This window comes from Rhineura floridana, chromosome 8 (assembly GCF_030035675.1).
Source record: "Rhineura floridana isolate rRhiFlo1 chromosome 8, rRhiFlo1.hap2, whole genome shotgun sequence".
NCBI lineage: Eukaryota > Metazoa > Chordata > Lepidosauria > Squamata > Rhineuridae > Rhineura > Rhineura floridana.
The window spans coordinates 9,162,488-9,186,416 of NC_084487.1; the positions used below are offsets into that span (position 1 = coordinate 9,162,488).

The 23,929-nt window shown below is 40.4% G+C and overlaps 1 protein-coding gene, 1 non-coding gene and 1 pseudogene across 8 annotated transcripts in view; 1 reads left to right on the plus strand and 2 right to left on the minus strand.

The window, feature by feature from the left end:
* Nucleotides 1-743: 743 nt before the first annotated feature.
* The window catches only part of LOC133390144 (TRPM8 channel-associated factor homolog), a 28,427-nt gene continuing 5,241 nt past the window's right edge, over nucleotides 744-23,929 (plus strand). The window contains exons 1-9 of one of the 7 annotated variants that reach the window (XM_061638106.1): nucleotides 744-862; nucleotides 1,486-1,688; nucleotides 2,573-2,925; nucleotides 4,367-5,017; nucleotides 6,996-7,990; nucleotides 9,558-9,652; nucleotides 12,194-12,407; nucleotides 19,038-19,277; nucleotides 21,751-22,088. In XM_061638106.1, the coding sequence (XP_061494090.1) occupies nucleotides 4,392-5,017; nucleotides 6,996-7,990; nucleotides 9,558-9,652; nucleotides 12,194-12,407; nucleotides 19,038-19,277; nucleotides 21,751-22,088 (2,508 nt within the window). In that variant the 5' untranslated portion in view covers nucleotides 744-862; nucleotides 1,486-1,688; nucleotides 2,573-2,925; nucleotides 4,367-4,391. The other 6 variants (XM_061638107.1, XM_061638112.1, XM_061638108.1 and 3 more) reach the window with 6 other exon arrangements.
* LOC133363496 (5S ribosomal RNA) lies at nucleotides 5,359-5,478 on the minus strand (annotated as a pseudogene).
* On the minus strand, nucleotides 8,317-8,435 carry LOC133363510 (5S ribosomal RNA). The gene has a single exon (XR_009757685.1). It is a non-coding gene; the product is annotated as a 5S ribosomal RNA (ribosomal RNA).

The window sequence follows — 23,929 nt, forward strand, 5'->3', positions numbered from 1 at the left end:
CTATCTAGATTATTCTTTTGTAATAATTTTATGATTGTTAAATTGTCCCCTACACCAGTGCTTTGTATTTTGAATGTTGGCTGGAAGCAGCTTTGGTAGAGCTTTCTGTGGAATGGCAGCGTATAAATAAACTCACTCAATCTATGACCTTCTTTATGATCACACCCACATTATGGAATTGCCAGCCTCTCTATTTGCCTTCTGCTGTGATATGGGCTGCCAAGCTGATGAGCATAATGCAGCATAATAGCATAAAGCATAATGAGCCCTGGTTTCCTGCTCCCCTTTCTTAGAATCATAGAATAGTAGAGTTGGAAGGGGCCTATAAGGCCATCAAGTCCAACCCCCTGCTCAATGCAGGAATCCAAATCAAAGCATTCCCGACAAATGGCTGTCCAGCTGCATCTTGAATGCCTCCAGTGCCGGAGAGCCCACTACCTCTCTAGGTAATTGGTTCTATTGCCGTACCACTCTAACAGTTAGGGAGCTTTTTTCTGATGTCCAGTCAAAATCTGGCTTCCTGCAACTTGTTTCCTTCTTTTTCTAATGTTTTATAAGAATGGGCTTTTGTAGTCTGCAACCCTGAGTATCATGTCTACAGCACAAGGGCGGGCTATCAGTCAGCTTAAATAAATAAAATACAACTATCAGATGCTGTTGGACACTTGCCCAGAGTTCCCAGAAGTCCTTTCCCAGACACTCTGACACCAAAGCAACCAGGCTCTGGAAGTAAACACCATTCCTGACTCCAGGCATAGGCTGATCTGAAGAGAGAATGCAACTGTAAGAAATGTGCCAATTGGGCTCACCCGACAGTTCAGGGAAGCATTAAAAGGAAGTCATCCTGCCTGCTCCTTATCAGGTACGTGAAACAGAGAAGGGGGCATGCCATGGGCCAAGCAAAGTCCTAGTATTAAAAGGGGACCTGCTGTTGTGAGTAAAGGGCCTTGCCTATTTCCCCATAGCAAATAGCAATCAATATCCATTGAAATGCGGGGTGGGGGATGGAACCTGCAATCCCAAACATATTTTCAAGGGAGTAAGTACCGCTGAAATCAGTGGGACTTCTTTTGAGCAAACATGCTTAAGACTGTGCTGCATCTCTCTCTCTCTCTCTCTCTCTCTCTCTCTCTCTCTCTCTCTCTCTGACTACAAGAACAAGGACAGATTCAGGAACAGAACGGTACCCCACTTGGCAAAATTGTGGCAATACTTGATTATAATAAGACCAGACAGCTTCACGTTGTTCCCTGTGTTCTGAAGGTGATTGAATAAACTGTAGACGTCTTTCATCTGTAAAGAAGAAAGAATGTCTTCAGTTAAAAGAAAGAAAAAATACTATAAAACATTTCACAATGTGCTTTCTCTTTTCTTTCTCCTAGTTCCATGTGGTTAACACGCAGAGTTCAAATTTAGTTCAGTTTAGTCTGTCACTTCTCTTTAAATTGCCCTTTTCTCTTTTTTATGGTCTTGTATGCTGACCAGTTCACTGAGGTTTGAATTCCAGATTCCTGTGAAAGCCATTCAATCATTCAAACCAGTTCTGAAGAATCCGCCTACCCATTATCATCAACACCCACCATACAAGTGGTATATATAACATAAAAATCCTACTGTCTAGCATCAGTTTGCAAGTCGATACTCTGAGAAACCATAACTCATTTGCCAGAAGCACTTTTTCAAAAACGGTAAGCCGTTAATCAATTCATTTTTACCTGACAAGTTATTTAATTGGCTTGTAAACCCGCATCCTTACATGTGAAGCCGTCTTATACAGAGTTAGACCATTGGTCAGTCTTGCTTAGCATTATCTTCTATACTGAACAGCAGTGGCAGAATTTCAAACGGGGCTCTTTGCTGGCCCCACCTAGATATGCCAGGGATTGAATCTGTAATGTCTTGTTAAGCTCAACTGGATACAGTTATCAATGTCTGACATCAAGTATTTACAAGTTTTCTACTTTAGATTTCACAGGCTTTATGGGGTATTTCAAAAGGTTTTTATTACAGTTGTAGACTTTGGCTAAAGTGTGATGGAAAGAGATGGGGAAGAAATTTGGTTTGGTCAGGATTTTAATGTGAACCTTTGTAATTTGCACTTCCTAAAACAACATGTGAAGCAAAACACAGCTATCCTAGGAAACTTATATGAGGGGAAATTGCTTACAAAAATGTATGACCTAAAACTGCATACAAAAATGTATGTCAGGAGACAGTTGCATTAAAATGCTGATGAACTTTCACGAGAACTTTAAAAAAATTACAAACGGATACAGAAAGGTTGAGAACTGAACTGAAGATGAGAAATTAAAGGAACTGAAATTGAGAGAGCCATCCATCTCTAAGTGATGGGTAACTCCTGCCCAGTGCTCTCTGGGAGGGTTCCAGAACACTCCCAGCCTGAGGATATCGATAGCAAATAGCAGTCAGCACCCACTGGAATGCAAGGGGGGAATCTGAGGCTGCAATCCTAATCACATTGACATCGGTGTAAATTCAACTGAAATCAGTGAGACTTAGCTATGCTTTTTCTCCCACAAAATAACAATACTTTAATTGTTATTTACAACAGTGTTTTAGGAAAGGATTGTGGCTTCCCCAACCTCCCCTTCACCTCATCCTCCTCTGCTGTGTGACTGAGGCTGATCAGCTTTCACGTTAGCAAGCAAAGAAGATAGCTATTTTCTTTTTGGAAATGAAAGGAAAGGAGCTTTCAGCGCCCGCCCACCATTCCCCCCTCCCTTCGCTTCCTCCTCCTCTGCTGTGACTGAGGCTGATCGGTTTTCATGTTAGCAAGCAAAGAAGACAGCTGTTTTCCTTTCAGAAAGGAAAGAAGCTTTCAGTGCCCAGCCATCCAGTCCCCCCACCTTCACTTCTTCCTCTGTGGTGACTGAGGCCGGACAGTTTCATGTTAGTAAAGCAAAGGTAGGCTGATCAATTTCAAAGACGCAATTTTGTTATATTTATGTGGTTTTTTTAAAAAAAATAATCCTATGTTAGGAAAAGCCGCAGACACTCACAGCACTCAGGATCCATCCACAAAGCCAGCAAACATGTGAAGTGTGGCTCTCTACAACTAGGACAGGTTCTAGGACAAGAGCAAGGGCAGGTTCAGGAATAGAACTTCCCACGCCTTGGAGAAATGTGGCAATACATGGTTATTGTAGACTAGATCGCTTGAGGTTTTTCCTGATCTTTTAAAGGTGACTGTATAAACTGCAGGCAAGAGCTTTTCATCTGCAAAGCAAAAAAAAAAAAGTCTTTAGTTAAAAAGTAAGAAAAATATGAAATTCTCCACAATACTATTCTTGTAGATTATTAAAAACAATGTTTCTGTGTGTACAGAAGTACAAAGTACAAATGTAGTCCAGTTTAATCTTTCACTTTCCAGTAGGCGGGGCCAGAGCCACTGACAGGCAGAGCCAACTAATTCTAATTTATTTCAGGCTCTTCTCTGCTATGTTCTACAGTGGCAACACTGAGACTGTGGCACAGGAGATTGACAGGTAGTGCCATTCTCCTGGACTGGTTGTAAGTGAGAAGAAGGCAGGCAAGCGGTTAGAGGCTAGCTGACTGAGTTTGGTGGGGCACTGCCCCATTTGCCCTAATGAAGCAGCATCCAATGGATCTCCTGAGCCAGAGACCTTGCAGTCAGTCCTTCCCTCCTCCTGCCCAGCGGCAAGGCAAGCAGATGGAATGGGGGGACTTTTCCAGCCCACTTGCATTGGCTGCCTGTATGTTTCCGAGCTCGATTCAAAATGCTGGTTTTAACTTATAAAGCCTTACATGGCTTAGGACCACAATACCTGATGGAACGACATCTAAGGCCCTCCTCCAGGTGCCTACTCTGAGGGAAGCTCGGAGGATGGCAACAAGGGAGAGGACCTTCTCAGTGGTGGCTCCCAAATTATGGAATGATCTCCTTGATGAGGTGCACCTGGTGCCAACACTGTTATCTTTTCGGCGCCAGGTCAAGACTTTCCTCTTCTCCCAGGTATTTTAGCATGTGTTTTTAAATTGCTTTTTAAAAATGTATTTTTAAATTTGTTTTTAATATTTTTAATGGTTGTAAACTGCCCAGAGAGCTTCGGCTATGGGGCGGTATACAAATGTAATAAATAAATAAATTGAAATCCCAGCACCAAAGCCAACTCAGAGAGTGAAAGGCAGGCATCAGAGGAGCAGGTCTACTGCTCCTCCTCCTTACCTGCTGCCTGAGGCAAGCAGCTCAGTTCACCTCCTTCTGAAGCAGTTTCTGCTGAGGGTCTGAAGTCTGACAAGATTGATACCTTGTACTCTTGAGGCAGGTGAACATGGCAAAGTTAATCTGTGTGTGTTTGGGGGGGGGTTGTTCTCTCTCTTTCAGATCCATCAGTAGACCAGCTCTCTAAATGTCCCAAATGGATCCCAGAAGTTCTTATGCATCTCTGGTGCAAGGTGTTGAATTCTTTGATGGCACTGGAGACTTCAACCCTTGTGAGCTTCTGCTCACCGGAGACCAAGCTTTCCCAGTGCTCGTCAGCACGAAGGGGCAAGTGCTTATAGCCGCATCCCAGTACAGGGAAGGCCGCATGGTGGTGACGGCGCATGAAGCAATGCTGAAACTGCCCCAGTTCTTGCAGGTCCTTAAAAATAGCGTGGAGTGGCTCAAGCCAAGCCCGACAGCGCAAGTGGGCATCCACCGAAGCTTGGATGAGCTCTCTGAGCTGCTCCTCAGCAATGGGGTTAAAGTGCATCCAGATGCCAGCCTTGGGGACTCTCTTGGGGTCTACTGCATCGATGCCTATGATGACACGCAAGCCAATGACCTTGTGCAATTTGTAAAGAGAGGCGGGGGACTGCTCATTGGTGGGCAGGCCTGGCACTGGTCATATCAAAACGGCAAGGAGAAAGTGCTGGGTGAATTTCCTGGCAACCGGGTGACCAGCGTGTCTGGGGTATACTTCACTGCCAATGTAGGGGAGAATGGGATCTTCCCCGTGCCCGAGAAGATGCCAAGGGTCCCCCTGATCACCCAGTAAGTACACACTTATTCTGCATTTATTTTTCTTGGGGCGGGGATTATAACTTCCTGTCACACTTTAGCACGACCAACAGACCAAACCCAAGGAAGAGGAAGACAAGGAATGAGCAAGCTTTCTCTTGCTTGTGTGTGTTGTGCTTGTTAATGTTTTTTAACTCCAGGACCACATTTCCCTCTGGGCGACCTTCCAAGCAGGGAGGGGAAGGTCATGCCAATGGGGGATGGAGCCAGAGGCAAAAGTAGGTGGAGCGATTAATATAGCTTTTACCTTTATGCCTTCATAGGGTTTTCATGGTAAGAGGTATTCAGAGGTGGTTTACCATTGCCTTCCTCTGAGCCTATGGCACCCGGTATTCCCAGGCGGTCTCCCATCCAAGTACTAACCAGGCTCAACCCTGCTTAGCTTCCAAGAATCAGACGAGATCCAGCATGTTTAGGGAAGTATGGTTATAGGCTTTATCTTTGTACAATAGGCTAATTTCTACGCACAATCACACCCTCCTCTTCCTCTTCCATCCAGTCAAGCAAAACTTATTATCAGCCTGGCAAAAACACTCAAGGAGGATATGAAGTAAGGCCAGAGAGGGGTGTGTCTAGATCAGTGGTTCTCAAACTTTTTTGGTTCGCGGCGCACTGTGAAACATAAAAAAAAATTCTGGCGCACTTCGTGTACAAAATTAAAAATATATTAATATATTTTAAACTATGAATAAAAATAACTTAAACTATAGAAAACTATTGCTTACCCTGTACAAATGGGTTTCTTCTCATTTTTAAAATATACTTTCATAATATTTGAGGCACACCTAGCCACCTCTTAGGGCGCACCAGTGTGCCTGGGCACGCCATTAGAGAATCACTGGTCTAGATGCATGATTATTCCTGGGGCAATGCCAAACACCAACTTGGTTTTCAGCCAAAAAGACAGGTGCCAATAAAAGCCCTAATTAGAAGTTAATGAGACCTTTTCCCCTGGCATAAAGAGGGGCAAGTCACACTCCTGAGTTGTTGCAGGGACTAATGATGGATGAGCTTTACAAAATTCTCTTTAGATAAATTGCTTTAATTCTTCCAGCCCCCACCCCAACTTCCACCCCGAGACTATATCATATCATTAGTTCTCGGTGTTCAGCAAAAGTGCTAATCCTGAACTTTGTCAGGACCTGATTACAGTCCTACGCCTGGAGAGAAGAAACGAAGTAAAATCAAGATACAACAGTCAGTCCTCTGGGAGTCCATGCAAACTCCCAGGCTAGAGGAGTCTTTAATTCTGGGCAGGGTGGCAGAGCAATGAGCTCTCCTAAAACATGGGATCGGCAACGCAAAGAAGGAGTGTGGGCTCCAGTGCAGTGGTGATAGGGCTGTGCTCTTCAAGCATGGGTTCCCCAGATGTTGTTGAACTACAGCTCCCATCACCCTTGGCCACTGGCTAAAGGGTGATGGGAGTTGTGATCCAACAACGCCATGGGACCCAAGGTTGAAGAACATCATTCTAGACAGGGAATTGGAATGATCTCCAATGTCCATCTCGTCCAGTTGTCTTCAGCCTTTTCTGGCCCAGGATCCACCTTTAGTCCAAACATGCACTTGGGGAACTCCTTTATTTTCTACCATATATTTCATATGGTGATCGTGCTGCTCTTGAGACTCACCTTAAAATCAAGCTGATCCACTAGTTGACGATCAGATGTGGGTCCTGAGCCACTAGTTGATGATAAATGATTTAGTCCAGTATTTCCCAACCTGGTGCCCCCCAGATGTTTTGGGCTACACCTCCCACCATCCCTAATCATTGGCTGGGGTTGATGGGAGACAGGGTCCAAAATGTCTGGAGGGCACCAAGTTGGGGAAGAATATTGTAGTCCCTCCATGGAAAGATATACTGTATTAGCTTATTCATCATCATCAATCTTTAATACAGTCAACTGACCACAAATTGTATTAGCTTATTAAATCTATTGTTTTTTAATAGGCACGGATTAGACATTAACAGTGATTTAAAGACTCTTCTGAACGGAGTGACTAACTTCGATATGCCCAGTATAACCCCTTCTCACCTTCTTATCCATGGGAAACTGGCATTTCCAGTTGGCATAACTGATTCTTTCCAGTCGTTTGTTGGAGCCGCCTACTATGGCAGGGGACGCCTTGTGGTTGCCTCTCATGAACAGATGCTTAACATACCACCAATGGAAACTTTCCTACTCAATGCCGTCCATTGGCTTACTGCTGGAAAGGGAGGAAAGGTTGGCATCGGAGACGACCTCCAGGAGCTTTACTCCATATTAAATCAGGCCAGGATCCCTTGTAAGCTAACCAATCTTAAGGCCGGCCTAAGTGTGTACTGTTGCACAGCTTACAGTGACAGAGAGATGGAAAGAATCCATGAATTTGTCTCCGAAGGAGGTGGTCTCCTGATTGGTGGACAAGCTTGGTATTGGGCTTATGAGAATCCTGGCGCCAGCGCCATTGCACGGTATCCAGGAAACAAGATCCTTAAGAAATTTGGAATTGGAATCATTGGGGAGGGTATAACCATATTGGGTGAAAGCTACCCAGCAAAGCAGGCCAGCACTGTTGCTTTGAGTTATCACTTCGGGAAAGCGCTCTTCCAGTTCAAGCAGCACATTCTGAGCAAGCAAGCTCTACTGCCTCCGTATTACTCATGGCTCAAGAAGCTAGCACAAGATTGTGCCATATTCCTGAACATCCCAGCAGCCGACTCCCCACCTTTCGTCTCTGTTCAAGAGGATATGCTGGAGGTGGTCCAGATCGGCGGGATTCCTGATGTCAGTGCAAGCAACCCAATCAAAGCCAACTCTGATGAAGCCATTTTAATTGACATGGCGTTCGCGCTCTACAACAGTTTACCAGATTTCCAAAATTTAGTGCCCAGTCTGAACCCAAATCTTCCGAATTATCCTACAGCACCTCCTCAAACCATTTGGATCAATGGGAGGAATGACGGTAAGAGATTTTGTTTGCTTTAAAGCAGTTTTATTGCCTTGGTAGGTCTCTGCTAGGTTAATTTGTTGCTTTTCTCTGTCTGATTGCTCTGAAATCTGAAAATACACCAAGTTCTGAGCTGGGAAATCCTTGGTTCAAATCTCATCTCTGGCACAACTTAGGCTGGCTTATGTAAGCCAGTTGCCTGTTTCAGCTCTCAACTCTCTGTTGTTATATGCCTTCAAGTCGATTATAATTTATGGCAACCCTATGAATCTTTTTGGATATATTCATAGGATTTTCATGGTAAGAGGTATTCAAGGCTGGTTTACTATTGCTTTCTTCTAAGCCTACAGCACCAGGTATTCCCAGGTGGTCTCCCATCCAAGTACTAACCAGGCCTGACCCTGCTTAGCTTCTGAGATCTGACGAGATTGGGCGTGTTCAGGGAAGTATGGTTATAGGCCTCCACTCTCTAACATGTCAATATTTGGCAAAGGTGAATGTGTCCACCTTTTGCTAAAACATCTGTGTACACTGCATCCACTCAAGGACCAATCCTGATCCTCCCTTGAGTGGAGATGTTTTACATGTATATTGGCTGGTGAGGGGATGGCTGACAGGAGAGTTGGCAGCAGTGACAGGCGACACAGTTCCTGCTGTAAATGTGTGAGGTGTGTGGGGGTTTTGTGTGTTGTTGTTTTTACAAAACCTTTATTCAACATACAAAGTTTGGGAAAATCTCAGCCTCTGAGAGGAAATATTCTTGCTGTTTACTATGACCCTTTCAGCCTGCTAAGAGGTCAGTCAGCTGATGATGACTTCACTGTTAGCTGGTTTTGTTTTATTCAGTGTGTAAAAAAGAAAGAACATACACTGCGTCCTGAGAATACCAAGGACATTTATGGAGAGATCTCCTATTAGAATGAGAAAAATAAAAATATTGAGAACATTCCAAGTTGGAGATCGTGACTATGATGCTTCTTCAGAATTTGTTGTTGTTATGTGCCTTCAAGTCGATTATGACTTATGGCGACCCTATGAATCAGCGACCTCCAAGAGCATCTGTCGTGAACCACCCTGTTCAGATCTTGTAAGTTCAGGTCTGTGGCTTCCTTTCTGGAATCAATCCATCTCTTGTTTGGCCTTCCTCTTTTTCTGCTTCCTCCTGTTTTTCCCAGCATTATTGTCTTTTCTAGTGAATCCTGTCTTCTCATGATGTGTCCAAAGTAGGATAACCTCAGTTTCATCATTTTAGCTTCTAGTGACAGTTCTGGTTTAATTTGTTCTAACACCCAATTGGGAAAGATCATTTCAAGGGGGAAAAGTGGTGTTGCTGTGGCTGTTTCTAGCTGTATTTGCTGTACCTATGTATGCTTTAAATACTTAAAGACAGTGGAGGATGGTCTATATGGGCTGATGGGGAATGGCCTCACCAACCTCAGTCTGAGTGCAGCCAGCCCTCACCTGCCTGCCTTCTGCTGATTTACAGCCAGTCTGGGAGGTGGCAGTGTTGCCTGTTATATAACCATGCAGCCTATGACTCAAAGACACTTTTAAAATTCTGGATCTTGGTTTGGCCTTACAGGAAATGAAGTGTGGAGAAGCACCGGCCTCTATGTTCCCCCAGCAAAAACCGCCACCTTGCTCTTTCCATCCACTGCCATTGGAGCTAAGTTGCAGGTGATGTTGTATTTAAACCTAAGTGTCAAGAATGTTAAGAGTTATATCGTAGCAGATTGCAGAAATGATTGGTCTGTTAAGACTGGTACCTGAAAGAATAGAGAAACTTTCTTACTTCAAAGAGGTAAAGTCATACATGCTGAAGCAGCTACAAAGCTTCCCCTCAGGGAACCATTACAAACTAACTGAGAACAAAGACAGGAATTCTGTCTGGGTATTTGTATTTTAACGTTTGAATAGGATTGTTTTATTGTGTTTTAATTATGGATGTTTATGGAGCTAGTTTTTATATTTTGTAAGCTGCTCAGAAGCCTATTTTGGCATTAAGCAGCATATAAATTAACAAACAATAATTGCACAAGAGGAAGCCTTTTATAAGAACATGCAAAGAAAAATACACCTTAGGGGAGGCAAGATTTGCACAACCAGCCCCCCTCTTTGGCTGAAAGGCACTACTGGGGTCTAGTCCTTTGACCCCCAGGTTGCACCTCCCAACTAGGGTTGCCCGGTTCAATCCCTGAGACTGATCCTGTATCTTTAGGAGAAGAGAAAGCCAAGTGCAGGTGTTCTTGCAACCCTGTAATGGAAAAAAACACAAGATGGAATTCTCCCTTCCCCCTGCACAACTTTTAAAGATACAGAAGACCTCTTGGTTGTATCTTTAAATGTTGCGCAGGGGGAAGGGAGAATTCCACCTTGTGGTTGTTCCCATTACAGGGTTGCAAGAACACCTGCACTTGGCTGACTTTCTTTTCTCCTAAAGATACAGGATCAGTCTCAGGGATTGAACCTGGCAACCTTACTCCCAACAGATCACTTCCTGCCCCCAACTCACCAGGTTCCACTTCCTCACTCAGGAGGCCACACTCTCCCATCTAGGCTCTGAGGCTCAGGAGACCCGGGGCCCCTTCACCTACCTTGCAGGGTTGTTGTGAGGATATCGTGTGATAACCCTTTAGAACCATGCAGAGTGCCTTGGGTAAAAAGTGGAAAAGATGTAGGAATGTTCTGGGAGTCTTCAAAAGTAGTGAGCACAGTCAATAAATATGACAACATGATATTAGAGTTTTGCTCAGGATTTCATCCCGCTATTTATTATTTATTAATTTTATTACATTTATATATCCCATCTTTCCTTCAAGGAGCTCAAGGTGGGGTCCATACGTTTTCTCCCTCTTCATTTTTTATTGCAACAACCCTGTGTGGTAGGTTAGGCTGAGAGGCAATGACTGGCCCAAAGTCACCCAGTAAGCCACCCAGTGGCCGAGTAAGGGTTTAAACTCTGGTCTCCCAGGTCCTAGTGCAACACTCTAACTGTTATACCACACTGTTTCTTGTAGGAGTGGACTGAAATCCCTCATGCCCAATACATAATCTCAATTGCATATGGTGAGTTGCGGTGTTTGTGTGCACACCCATTTATGCACTGGCTTTAAAGATAGATATTTACAAAGTTGTTTTGGAAAAGAAAGTAGAAAACAGGCTCCCCTGCGCCATTTCCCCCTGTATTCTGCCAAAATGCCCTGAAATTTGGCTGAATCCCAGAAGGGAGACAAACTCTAATTATTATTTATCTATTATATTATCTAATAACAATAACAACTATTAGTAGTAGTAGTAGTAGTATTATATCCCACTCTTCCTCTCAGAAGGAGCCCAGGGCGGCGAACAAAAACACTAAAAACATTCTAGCCACCGTGAGTTCCAGTTTGGGGGAAAATGGCGGGGTATAAATAAAGACAATGATAATAATAATAAAATATCTTAAAAACAGACTTTAACATATATTACAACAAAAATGGCAATGGACTGCCTTCAAGTCGATCCCGACTTATGGCGACCCTGTGAAGAGGGTTTTAACGGTAAGCGGTATTCAGAGGGAGTTTACTATTGCCTTCCTCTGAGGCTGAGAGGCAGTGACTGGCCCCAGGTGAGCTTCATGGCTATGTGGGGATTTGAACCCTGGCCTCCCAGGTCGTAGTCCAGCACCTTAACCACTACACCACAGAGCTTGGAAAAGTTACTTTTTTAAACTACAACTCCCATCAGCCCCAGCCAGCATGGCCACTGGATTGGGCTGATGGGAGTTGTAGTTCAAAAAAGTAACTTATCCAAGCTCTGCACTGGCTCTTATATTACAACAAAACATTCTTATAAACGTATTAAAACAAAACATCTTTAAAAACATCTTTTTTTAAAAAAGCTTTAAAAACATCTTAAAGTAATTCCAGCACAGATTCAGACTGGGATAAAGTCTCTACTTAAAAGACTTATTGAAAGAGGAAGGTCTTCAAAAGGTGCCAAAAAGACAACAGAAATGGCTCCTGTCTAATATTTAAGGGGAGGGAATTCCAAAGGGTCAGTGCCACAACACAAAAGGTCCGCTTCGTAAAGGTCTTAATTAGAAACAATGTGAGGTTCACATGTCCATCAGAGGGCCAAACCAGATCTTGAAGTGCTTGAAATCTTTAGTAGACCTCAGTCTTATGTCATTAATAGTTTGTACCACCCCATTGTTGAATCCAGCATCCTTTTCTCTAGATACAGATTGGTTGCCATTCCGATGACCTGAGAGATGCCAAGGAGCTGTTGCGTCCTCCGGTAGTGATAAGGAGATTTGAAGTTGACAGCCAGAGGATGGAAGTCTCCAGTTTGTGGGGTGGCCTGTTATACATTGTACTTCCAGAGAACTGTTCAGTGGGCAATATATCTGTCACTGTAGAAGGGGCTTCACTAGCTCCTTATTTCAAGCTAGGTAAGAGAACACCCCGTGCACAAAGGAAAGGGGCTGGATGGGCTTTTTTTGGGGGGGGACAAGATCAGATGTCTGTTTGAATTCAGATGAAGCAATTAGGAACGGGATCTGTTGGCCAGTGCCGGTTCAAAAGCATTCTGTTGACCTAAAAGGCTGGCATCGATTCGAGTTCATTCTGTATCCGCTAGCCGCTGCTTTTACCGATTCGTTTTGTTTTCTGCTCATAAGGAAATATCAATATTTCCTTTAAAAACACTGATATTTTGAAGAAAATATCAATATTTTTAAAGGAAGTATCGATAAATTATCATTCTTACAATCAATGTTTTTTTTATAATAATTTTTTTATTATTCAAATTTTTATAAAAACAAATACAAATACAACAAAAACAATACAACAGAAAAAAAATAAAAAAGAAAGAAAAACTTGACTTCCGATTTGTTACAGATCACCTATAAGTATATAATATATATCAAACCTGTCTCCTAGAACATACGAAATTCACTTTTTTCCAAAGTCTATCTTAATTAATCGTCAAATCCCATTATCATCATTTCATTTTTTTCTTTCAACAAAAAGTCCAAAAGAGGCTTCCATTCCTTAAAAAATGTATCTGTCATTTTTTCTCTAATAAGACATGTCAATTTGTCCATCTCAACTAAGTCCATTAATTTCAATAGCCATTCTTCCATTGTTGGTATTGATTCCATTTTCCACTTTTGTGCATATAGTAATCTTGCTGCCGTGATCATATATAATATTATTCTTCCATATTTCTTTTCCTTTTGTTTATCCATAAAACCCAATAAAAAAAATTCTGGTTTTGACTGAATATTTATCTTTAAGATTTTTTGCATCATCCTGCCTATCTGTGCCCAAAATAATTTTGCCTGTTTACACAACCACCACATATGATAAAAAGATCCTTCTTGTTGTTTACATTTCCAACATACATTAGAAACATTACTATACATTTTTGACAAATTTTCTGGAGTCATATACCAACGATACATCATTTTATAAAAATTTTCTTTAAGATTATAGCATAATGTAAATTTCAAACCTTTTTTCCACATATTTTCCCATTGATCCATTTGTATATTATAACCAAAATTTTTTGCCCACTTAACCATACACTTTTACTTGTTCTTCTTCCATGTCCATTTTTAATAAAAAATTATACATTTTTGCAATTATGCATTCATCATTTGTACACAAACCTATTTCAAAATCAGATTTGTTTATTTCAAACCCATACATTTTCTTGTCCATTTTAAATCTTTCTAACAATTGTAAATAGGCAAACCATTGTGAACTATATCCTTCCTTTATTAGTTGTTCTCTCTCTTTCATTATATATTCACCATGCACATTTTCTAATAGTTCTTGGTAAGTTAACCATTTCTCTTTTCCAGCCATTTCTCTTCTATAAAATGCTTCTTGACTTGAAACACATAGTGGTATTTTTGAAAAAAACCTTGTTTTGTATTTATTCCATATATTCAACAAAGGACGTCTTATAAAATGATTATTAAAATCCACATTAACTTTTACTTTATCATACCATAGATATCCATGCCATCCCCACTTCAGGTTGTGACCCTCCAAATCCAATAATCTTTTATTCCTCAATAGAATCCATTCCTTTATCCAGACTAAGCAACAAGCAGCAAAATAAAGTCTCAAATTTGGTAATCCCAGCCCTCCTCTTTCTTTGGCGTCTTGTAATAATTTAAATTTAACTCTTGGTTTTTTCCCCTGCCAAACAAATTTAGAAACATCTTTTTGCCATTGTTTGAAAGGTAGATCAGAGGATATGACAGGTATTGTTTGAAATAGAAACATCATTCTCGCCAATACATTCGTTTTTATTACAGATATTCTACCCATTAATGACAACTGTAATTTATCCCATTTTAACAAATCTTTCTTAATCTCTGTCCATAGTTTTTCATAATTATTATGAAACAACTTTGAATTTTTATTTGTCATAATGATACCTAAATATTTCACCTTTTCTTCTATTTTAAAATCTATCTTCTCCATTAACTCTTTTTGATCTCTTAATGATAAATTTTTCACCAGCATCTTCATTTTTTGATTATTGATCTTAAATCCTGCTAATGGTCCAAATTCTTCTAATTTATCCATCAATACTTTGATTCCTTCCAAGGGATTTTCTAATACAATTATCAAGTCATCAGCAAATGCTCTCAATTTATATTCCTCTTTTTTTATCTTTATTCCCGAAATCCTTTTGTCTTGCCTTATGTCTCTGAGCAGCACTTCTAAAACCAGAATAAATAGAAGGGGGGACAATGGACATCCCTGTCTTGTACCCTTTTGTATTTCACATGAGTCCGTTAAATCCCCATTGACAATTATCTGTGCCTTCTGTGATGTATAAATCGATCTGATCCATTTTATAAAATTATCTCCAAAGTCCATTTGCTCTAGAACCTTAAACATAAATTTCCAATTCAAATTATCAAATGCTTTCTCAGCATCCAAGAAAATCAAAGCAGCTTGTATGTCATTACGTTGTTCTAGATATTCCAACACATTCAAAACATTCCTGACGTTATCACGTAATTGTCTTTTAGGTAAAAACCCCGCTTGATCTTCCTGAATAAATTGTTGCAATATTATTTTCATTCTTTCTGCCAAAATCATTGTAAAAATTTTATAGTCATTATTCAGTAAAGATATTGGCCGATAATTTTTTGTTTTAGTTAAATCCTGCTCCTCTTTAGGTATTAATGTTATATTGGCATTTTTCCAACTATCCGGTATCTTCCCCTCTTGTAAAATAGAATTCATTGTATACTGTAAAAGTAGTAAAAGTTCCTCCTCCAAGCATTTGTAATACATTGCTGATAGTCCATCCGGTCCTGGCGCCTTTCCTAATTTAATTTTACTTATAGCCTCAGATATTTCTCTTGACGTAATAGGACCATTAATAGCTTGTCTCTGAAGATCTGTAATTTTGGGCAAATTCTGTTTGGATATATACTCTCCTCCCGGAAGGAGTGCTGGCTGGTGATTGTCTCTGAGTGAGCTCTATCTCAGAGGAAGCTTATTTCAGTTAAAAGCCAGTCAAGAGGAATTTTTGACTGGCGTAAATGTTCTCCAAGATAAAAGGGGAACCGAAGAGATTATCCACGGAACTCCGTCGAGCTGTAGATTGCTAGATTTGATCAGGAATCCCCCTGAGATAAGAAGGTTTTCCTAGCAGTGGAAGACTGAGTCTGGATTTCCAACAGGCTGTGCTGAAAGTAAGCGAGACGTTTTTTTCTTTCTCTTTTAAAAACGTTTTTAACGAGCTAGCCTCCTTCTGTCTAAATCTTATCAACTAACTTAAATTACTATCGTAAAAGAGACTTGTTTACGAATCGGCAACTCAGAAACTTGGGTGAGTCACACTTTTTTCGTATTATACAAAGCTAAGGAAGAAGGAAGCAATTCAAAGAACCTGCTTTATTTTTTATGACAAAAAGCTGGCTTAAAGCTGGAATTACAAAGATTAAACGGATAAGAGGCAACTTATTAGATAAGATGATTTGATTATTTGAAGGAAATATATCTGAGAATATATTTTTTTATTTTGGATTAAAAAAAATTTTTTTGAACGAATCTGCTGTTCGTGTATCTTACTAACTGCTGGATGCTGAGAACTGGATTTGTTTTACATTCCTGAATGTGCTGGAGATAAGAACTGTGTTGGTTAAACAGGCCTGGAATATTAACTTTTTTGTTGCTGGGAGAAAAGAAACTGTTTGCCTCTACATTGGCTAATAATAGAAAAGGTTTTTTTTTTCAAGAATGACAACTAGGAAAACAGCCAAAGTTTTGGAGCGAAGAGTTTCAATTGATATACAGGAAGGGATGGACATGTTCCAGAAAATTATGGAGGGATTTAGTGATTTTAAACAAGAGTTGAAACAAGAGATGAAACAGGACAGACAACAACTTAAAGATGAATTTTGCAATATGAAAAAGGATTTTAAAGATTTACAAGATCATATTAAAACAGAAGTGGGTGAGATTAAAAATAACATTGGGCAATTAACACAGGATGTAAAAAATGTTAAAGATAAGGTGCAAACCTTAGAGAATAGAATAGATATTACAAATATGGAATTGGAAAAAAATTTGGACTATATTGCTGTTGTGGAACTTAGAGATAAAGAACATTGCTTGAGATTCCGTGCAATTCCTGAGGAAACAGGTGAAGATATCAGAGAGAAAATTGTTAATGTTTTGGCAAAATCCTTCGACAGGAACGAAGATCGGATGGAATTTGAAATAGACAAAGTTTATAGAATTAATTCCAGATATGCAACAATAAAAAAAATCCCAAGAGATGTGCTTGTTTATTTTTTAAAAAAGAGGACCAGAGATATGGTTTTGCAACATCATTTTAACAATGTCTTCAAAATTGACGGTAAAGAAATACAGGTGATGAAGGAAATTCCTGTTAGGCTTCTACGTAAGAGAAAAGATTACGCTTTCTTCACAGAAAAACTTAAACAATGTAAAATTCAATTTAGATGGGATGTTCCAGAGGGAGTGATTTTTACATTTAGACAACAGAAGTATCGATTAAATACTGTTCAAAAAGCAAGGGATTTCTTGAGAAAAGCTTCAAAAGACATGGAAGAAGATAAACTCAAAGATATGGATATAATTCCTGGGAAACAAAGTCAACAGAAACAGGTAGAGGAAGAAAAGGATGATGATGGATCAAAGGGAGCAACAGGCACAGACTTTTCTAAAATACATGCTTAAAAATGGATTACAAATATCTAACTTGGAATATAAATGGAGCTAATTCGTCGCAGAAGAGAAAGAAAGTATTTCATTATTTGAAAAAATTAAAATTGGATATAATTTGTTTACAAGAAACTCATATTAAGAAGAAAGATTCTAAATATTTAATTTGTAAAAATTTGGGTGAAGAATTTATTTCGGCAGGATTAAAAAAAAATGGTGTGGTTCTTTATATTAATTCACAATTGTCTCCTAAATTGATATTATTGGACGATAGTGGCAGATTTGTGGGAGTTGAAATCACCATTCAGGGTACAAAAATTTTGATAGTGGGCATTTATGCTCCTAATGAAGATAAAACAAGGTTTTATACTGGACTTATGGAAAAACTATCAGAGTTTGCATATGATCATTGGTGTGTCATGGGTGATTGGAATGGGGTAATTTCACCAAAAATTGATAGACTTTCTGAGAAAAATATTAAAGAGACACAGGGCAAATTGCCGAAGATCTGTTTCGAATTGATGGAAAATTTAGAATTGGTGGATGCTTGGAGATATATAAATGACAATGCAAAGGAATTTACTTACTTTTCAGAAAGACATAAAACATTTTCAAGGATTGATATGATTTGGATGTTTAAAAATTTAGTGAAAGATATTTCCAAGATGGATGTGTTACCAAAAACCTTTTCGGATCATAATCCAGTGATATTGACTTTAAAAAAAAAAATCTTGGATTTAGATGGAGACTAAATGAATCTTTATTACAGAATGATAAAGTAGTACAAGAATGTAAGAAGAAGTTAAGAGTTTTTTGAACATAATTTACATAAAGGAACAGATGAAAATATTGTTTGGGATACAAGTAAAGCATTCATGAGGGGATATTTTATTAAATGTAATTCTGAATTAAAAAAGAAGAAACAACAGAAAATGCAATTGATCTTGGAAGAAATAAAACAAAAAGAGGAAGAATTGAAAAAGAATCCAACTAAAGCTTCTACTGTAAATCAAATTAAAATGTTACAGAAACAAGTGTCAATGTTGACAGTTAGAGAAATTGAAAGGAAATTAAATTTTGCTAAACAAAGGACTTTTGAATTTGCAAATAAACCGGGGAGATTGCTAGCATATAAATTAAGAAAAGAACGACAAAAAAATCTTATTTTAAAGATACAAGAAGGAGATGAGATGTTGACAGACAATTTAAAAATCCAAAGGGTTTTCCATCAATATTATTCAACTTTGTACAAGTGACAATCAATGTTTTAAAGGCAGATTGTAAAAAATAGCAGCGGAAATTCACTACATTAAAATCCGATCCTCAGTGATTGAGAATAAGCACATTAATGGAAAATTTGGTACCAAATCCAAAAAGGAAGGAATTCTAGCACATCCTTACTAGCAACCCAATTGCACGATGATGCTCACCCTAAGCCTAGCAAACACACACAGCTTGATCTTGCCCAGTCCTGCGATTAGGAAGAAAAGTCTGTCTAACTACAGTTTCATGAACAACACTTCCCCCCTGTTTACAGCCCTAATCAGCAGCAGCTATTGTACAAATATGGGTGTATTCCAGACATATTCAAGGGAACCGTTTTATGCCACATAGTATATATAATAATAATTACATCATGAAGCCAATTCAGAGCAAGGGCAAAGCTTCTTGAATCACTTTGCCATTGCTCTGAATGCACCATCAGACCCTCTTAGTCTCCCCATCTGCAATATCTTGGAGAAGGCCCCTTCTCAGGGGTGAATGCACTGGCAGAATCTCCCCATCCCCTGTTTTTTGCTCAGACTAGAATATACACTGAATGGGTGTTACCTCTTTTTTTTAAATATTGCATTTAGGTGAAACAAGGCTATCTGCCTGGAAGAATGACATCTGCCACTACTCTGCTCCCTGGGCCGAGTTAGAAACTGAGAATATCATCTTGACAGTGGCCTCAGACGATGTGCGCACAATGGACAATCCAGAGATCCTGCTCAACACCTGGGATGAGATCATGAAGGCAGTGGCCAAGTTAGCATCCATCCCTTCTATTTTCCCCAGACCAGAGAGAATAGTGCAAGATGTTCAAATATCTGCTGGCAAGTACAAACCAATTCTTATATATATATATATTGGAGAAAACGTTAAATACTGACTAACCTCCCACATTTTGCACAATGCTCCTGTCTCTAATGAAACTATTAATGAGTTAATGACATGCCTGCAAACTTATATTGGCTTCAGACATCACAGCTTCCCCCAAGAAGATTTGGAATTTGTGGTTTGATGAGAATTTGGTGAAGATTCAGCTAGAGAGTCATAGCTCCCTGACTAAACTACAATTCCCATGTTTTTTGGGTAGGTGGGAGGGAATAACTGTTTAGTCATTTGGAAGCCTGCAGAGCAGAAGTTCTCAAACACAACATTCATCCTTTTGATTTTGGAGTGGATCAAGATCTTGCAATCTATTCCAGGGGTCACTGTCAACAAGCCCCATTTGTAAGCTCTGTATCCCATCACAACCACATAGATATTGCAGTGGCAGTGATCAACAGTGATCTTCCAATTGGTGAGATAGGTTTGGTTTTATTGTTTCTTAACTCCCCTTGAAAAGGTGGGGCAGAGGGTGAGGCATACGTATTTTAAAATTAAACGTATCATGATGATACAGTCAATTTAAAGTCCTTTTGGTGAGTAATTTCTACATAGTTGATTTCTTTGGTTTCTATGTAGAACAGGGGTTAGGAACGTCTGGCACACTGGCCAATTCTGGGGGATAAATTTGGTTTGCAAGGCCATTTTTTAAAAGTCAGGGCCACCTGCCAAACAGCTGATTTCACTTTGGGATGTGTGTGCAGGGTTCAAGTGAGCATCTGTGTTGGAATTGCTTTTTAATACATTTTTAAGGCCTTTTTTTAAAAAAAGATGTTTTAAAGCTTTTTTTAAAAAAAGATGTTTTTAAAGGTGCTGTATTTTAATATGTTGTTAAGGATGTTTTGTTGTAATATACTTTAAAATCTGTTTTTATGGTGTTTTAGAGTGTTTTTGTGCTTTTCTTTGCTGTTCTGGGCTCCTACTGGGAGGAAGTGTCAACCATTGAACCGCACTGTCACTGAGTTTGTTTTCCATCAAGTCTGAAAAACTGTAGCTAGGGGGAGTTATGTCTTTGCCCAGCGATAGACTGGGAAAAGTTCTAGCAGCTATCTGTGTTGAGCTGAGTCTTCTGTGTATTGCCTCTGAACTGAGAGGTTGTCTTCTGTGTTTACCTTTGGAGAGAGATGTACCAGAAGGGGGGTGACTGAAGAAACTCTACATGTTTTTACTCTTAAGCCTTTGGCCGTAATGTCTTAATAAAGACTCTTAACATGATCTAATGCTATGAAGAAGTTTCTTGCTCAACTTAACTCCAACGTAATGTATGCTGTTTCACGCAACAACGCACACACGTCAACAGGAAGGGCAGGATATAAATCTAATAAATAAATAAATAAATAACGAATAAAGAAATTCACTATTGGTTGCACATGCCAGTCCCCCACAGGGATGAGCAGGGGTTAAATCCTGCTCAGTTTAGCTGTGTGGACTAGTTCCCTGTGGATTCAACCCCCACTCATCAACAGCAAGATTTAACCTCCACTCATCAGCTGATGAGCGATGGTTAAATCCTGCTCAGGGCAGCTGTGCGCACAAATTCCCCTGCTGGGGAATAGGCATGCACAGCCAAAGTGCAGCACAGGGCGCAATTAGCCCCATGTTGTGCATGAAAACGTCTGTGACAGGAGGACTTTGCACTGTGAGGTCCTGGCAATTTATTTATTTATTTATTTAAAATATTTCCATCCCGCCCTTCTACCTTATAATCGGGCACTTACGGCGGCTTACAAAAATAAAATCAAACACGTACATAATAAAATTGTAAACAATAAAATCACAAAAACATTAAAATAAATTAAAATACAATTAAAATACATAAAATACAATATATATATATATACACACACACACATATATACATATATATAGCGAGTGGTACTAAAGGGTAAAATTTAATGTAGAAGGCATAAAATCAGTGTCAGGCTCTACCTTCAATCCCTCCCAAAGGTTCTCCGGAACAAGATTGTTTTCAGAAGTCTCCGGAAAACCAACAGGGAGGGAGCAGAGTGGCTTCTTGGGGTAGGGTATTCCAAAGCTTGGGGGCCACAGCTGAAAAGGCTCTCTCCCGCATGCTTGTCAGTCTAACGTCTTTCACTCCAGGCATGCAGAGGAGACCAGAGGCTGATGATCTTAAATGCTGGGCAGGTACATATGGGCGTAAGTGGTCCCTCAGGTACATCGGTCCAAGGCCGTTTAGGGCTTTAAAGGTCAGAACCAGCACTTTGAATTGGGCCCAGAAGCAAATTTGGAGCCAGTGGAGTCGGTAAAGCACAGGGTAATATGCTCTCTGCACTGTGCAACTGCCCCTCCCACCTGTCAAATTTGTCCCACTGGGGGAGGGGAGACAGGATCTGGACTACTGGCTAGAAAAGGTTCCCCACCCCTGATGTGGAAGAATGAATCCCCTTCTCTCTGCAGGTTTGATGCACTCTGGCTACCCCATCATGTCGGATGGGGAGGCGGTAGAGGAGACCATGGATGTGCAACGTATGTACACCAAAGGCACCTGGGGCCCGATCCACGAGCTGGGTCACAACCAGCAGAAGAGCGGATGGGAATTCCCACCCCATACCACAGAAGCCACTTGCAATCTCTGGTCTGTTTATGTCAACGAGACTGTGCTGAACATCCCGAGAGAGAGAGCCCATCCGGAGCTTGAACTGAGTCTGAGAAAGGAGCGGATTGAGAACTATATTCAACATGGAGCTCAGCTGATGGACTTTACAGTATGGACTGCCCTGGAACCCTATTTACAGGTACTTAGGGAGCTGCCTTATACCGGGTCACATCATTGGACCATCTAGCTCAGTGTTTGTTAAATTGACCAGTGACAGCTGTCCCTGCTGCCCCACCCGTCCCTTTGCTTCAGCCAGGCAGAAATGTGATTTCCTTCCTGCTTTGGAAGTGCCATCCCTACAGACTGAATTGCTCGTTGATTGCACTTCAGTGCACCTGGCAATACTGCTGCTTCTTCACACGTGTGGATTCAGATCTTTCATTGCTCCATGATAATGGCATGTATCCAACTATGCAACTGGGCAAATGGATGTGACTAACTTAAGTTCATTCATTTCCGAGTAGTTAAATATAACTCAATGGGACTTACATCTGACTACTCTAGATATGGTTAGGATCACACAGTCCAACAGCCATTCCTTTTCCCAAGGACTTCTGGGAACTGTAGTTCTGCGAGCGTCATCACTTCTGCTGCCAATATGGCACCATTCATGGGCTATAGGGAGGAAATCACAAGACTGAGGGAACACCAAGGACTGCAGAACTACAAAACGTATTACGGGACAGATTGTTCCTAAATCCCCTGCCGTAGCCCTTGTCTCAGTTTTTATTGGCCCCTGTCTGCTTTCTAAAGGTCATTATTTACCTATCAGTGGCAGCACGTCTCACAATAGTTGCAGAGTAGAAGGCTTCTACTGCTTTCTGTCTTGGAAACTGGTATTCGTGTGTTTGGCGCTTATTGTTGACAGAAATGTTGACTTTACTCTGTTCGTCTGGAGAAAGGTCAGGCCAAACCTGGTACCTTTGCAAAAGTCTGGTTTCCTTTTATTTCCTTTATTTATTAATTTATAATTTTATTTTATTTAAAATATTTCTATCCCTCCCTTCTACCTACAATAGGGCATTCAGGGCAGCTTACAATAAAATCTCACACATACATAATAAAATTATACACAATAAAACCACAAAACATTAAATTAAAATACATAAAGTACAATTAAAATACATGAAAATACCATACATACATAAATGTAAATGTACTGCCTTCAAGTCGATTTCGGCTTATGGCGACCCTATGAATAGGGTTTTCATGAGGCTGAGAGGCAGTGACTGGCCCAAGGTCACCCAGCGGGCTTCATGGCTATGTGGGGATTCGAACCCTGGTCTCCCAGGTCATAGTCCAGCACCTTAACCACTATACCACACTGGCTCTCACACATACATACTTACATGTATGTATATGAATACATGTATGGGGGAGTGATTATTAATTCCTCTACAAAAGGTCTCAAGCCCCCAACACCTTAGGCTAATTTATGATGCGTTTTATATAAAGGGATTTGGTTATTTTATCTTCCCACTTTTGCTGGATTGTATTTTCTTTGTGCTATACTTGTATGTATGCCCCCCTTTCCTCTTTCTTATTACAGTAGGGCCCCACTTTTCGGCGGCCCGCTAGTATAGCAGCTTTCAATCAGAGTAAGGCCCCACTCATACGGCGCTTGTTCTGCTTTTATGGCGTTTTTCGAGTGTCAGGCACCATTCTATTGAAATGCTTTTCGGCGGGTTTCACTTTTAGGCAGGTTTCACTTTTAGGCGGGGGTCTGGAACGTAACCCGCCGTATGAGTGGGGCCCTACTGTACCTGTAGTTATTATTTATTCATGAAATATATTTTTAAAAAATTAGGGGGGAAATCCAAGGAGGGAAACCCAAAACCAAACTAAGGAGGACTGGGCATGGTCAGTGGACGCACAGAATGCTGAAGTTGGGGCAGGAAATGGAATGGAGTGGAATCCTGATGAACAACACTTCTCACTTGTTCACAGAGGGAGAGGGGAGCTATAGGAGTTATAATTGGT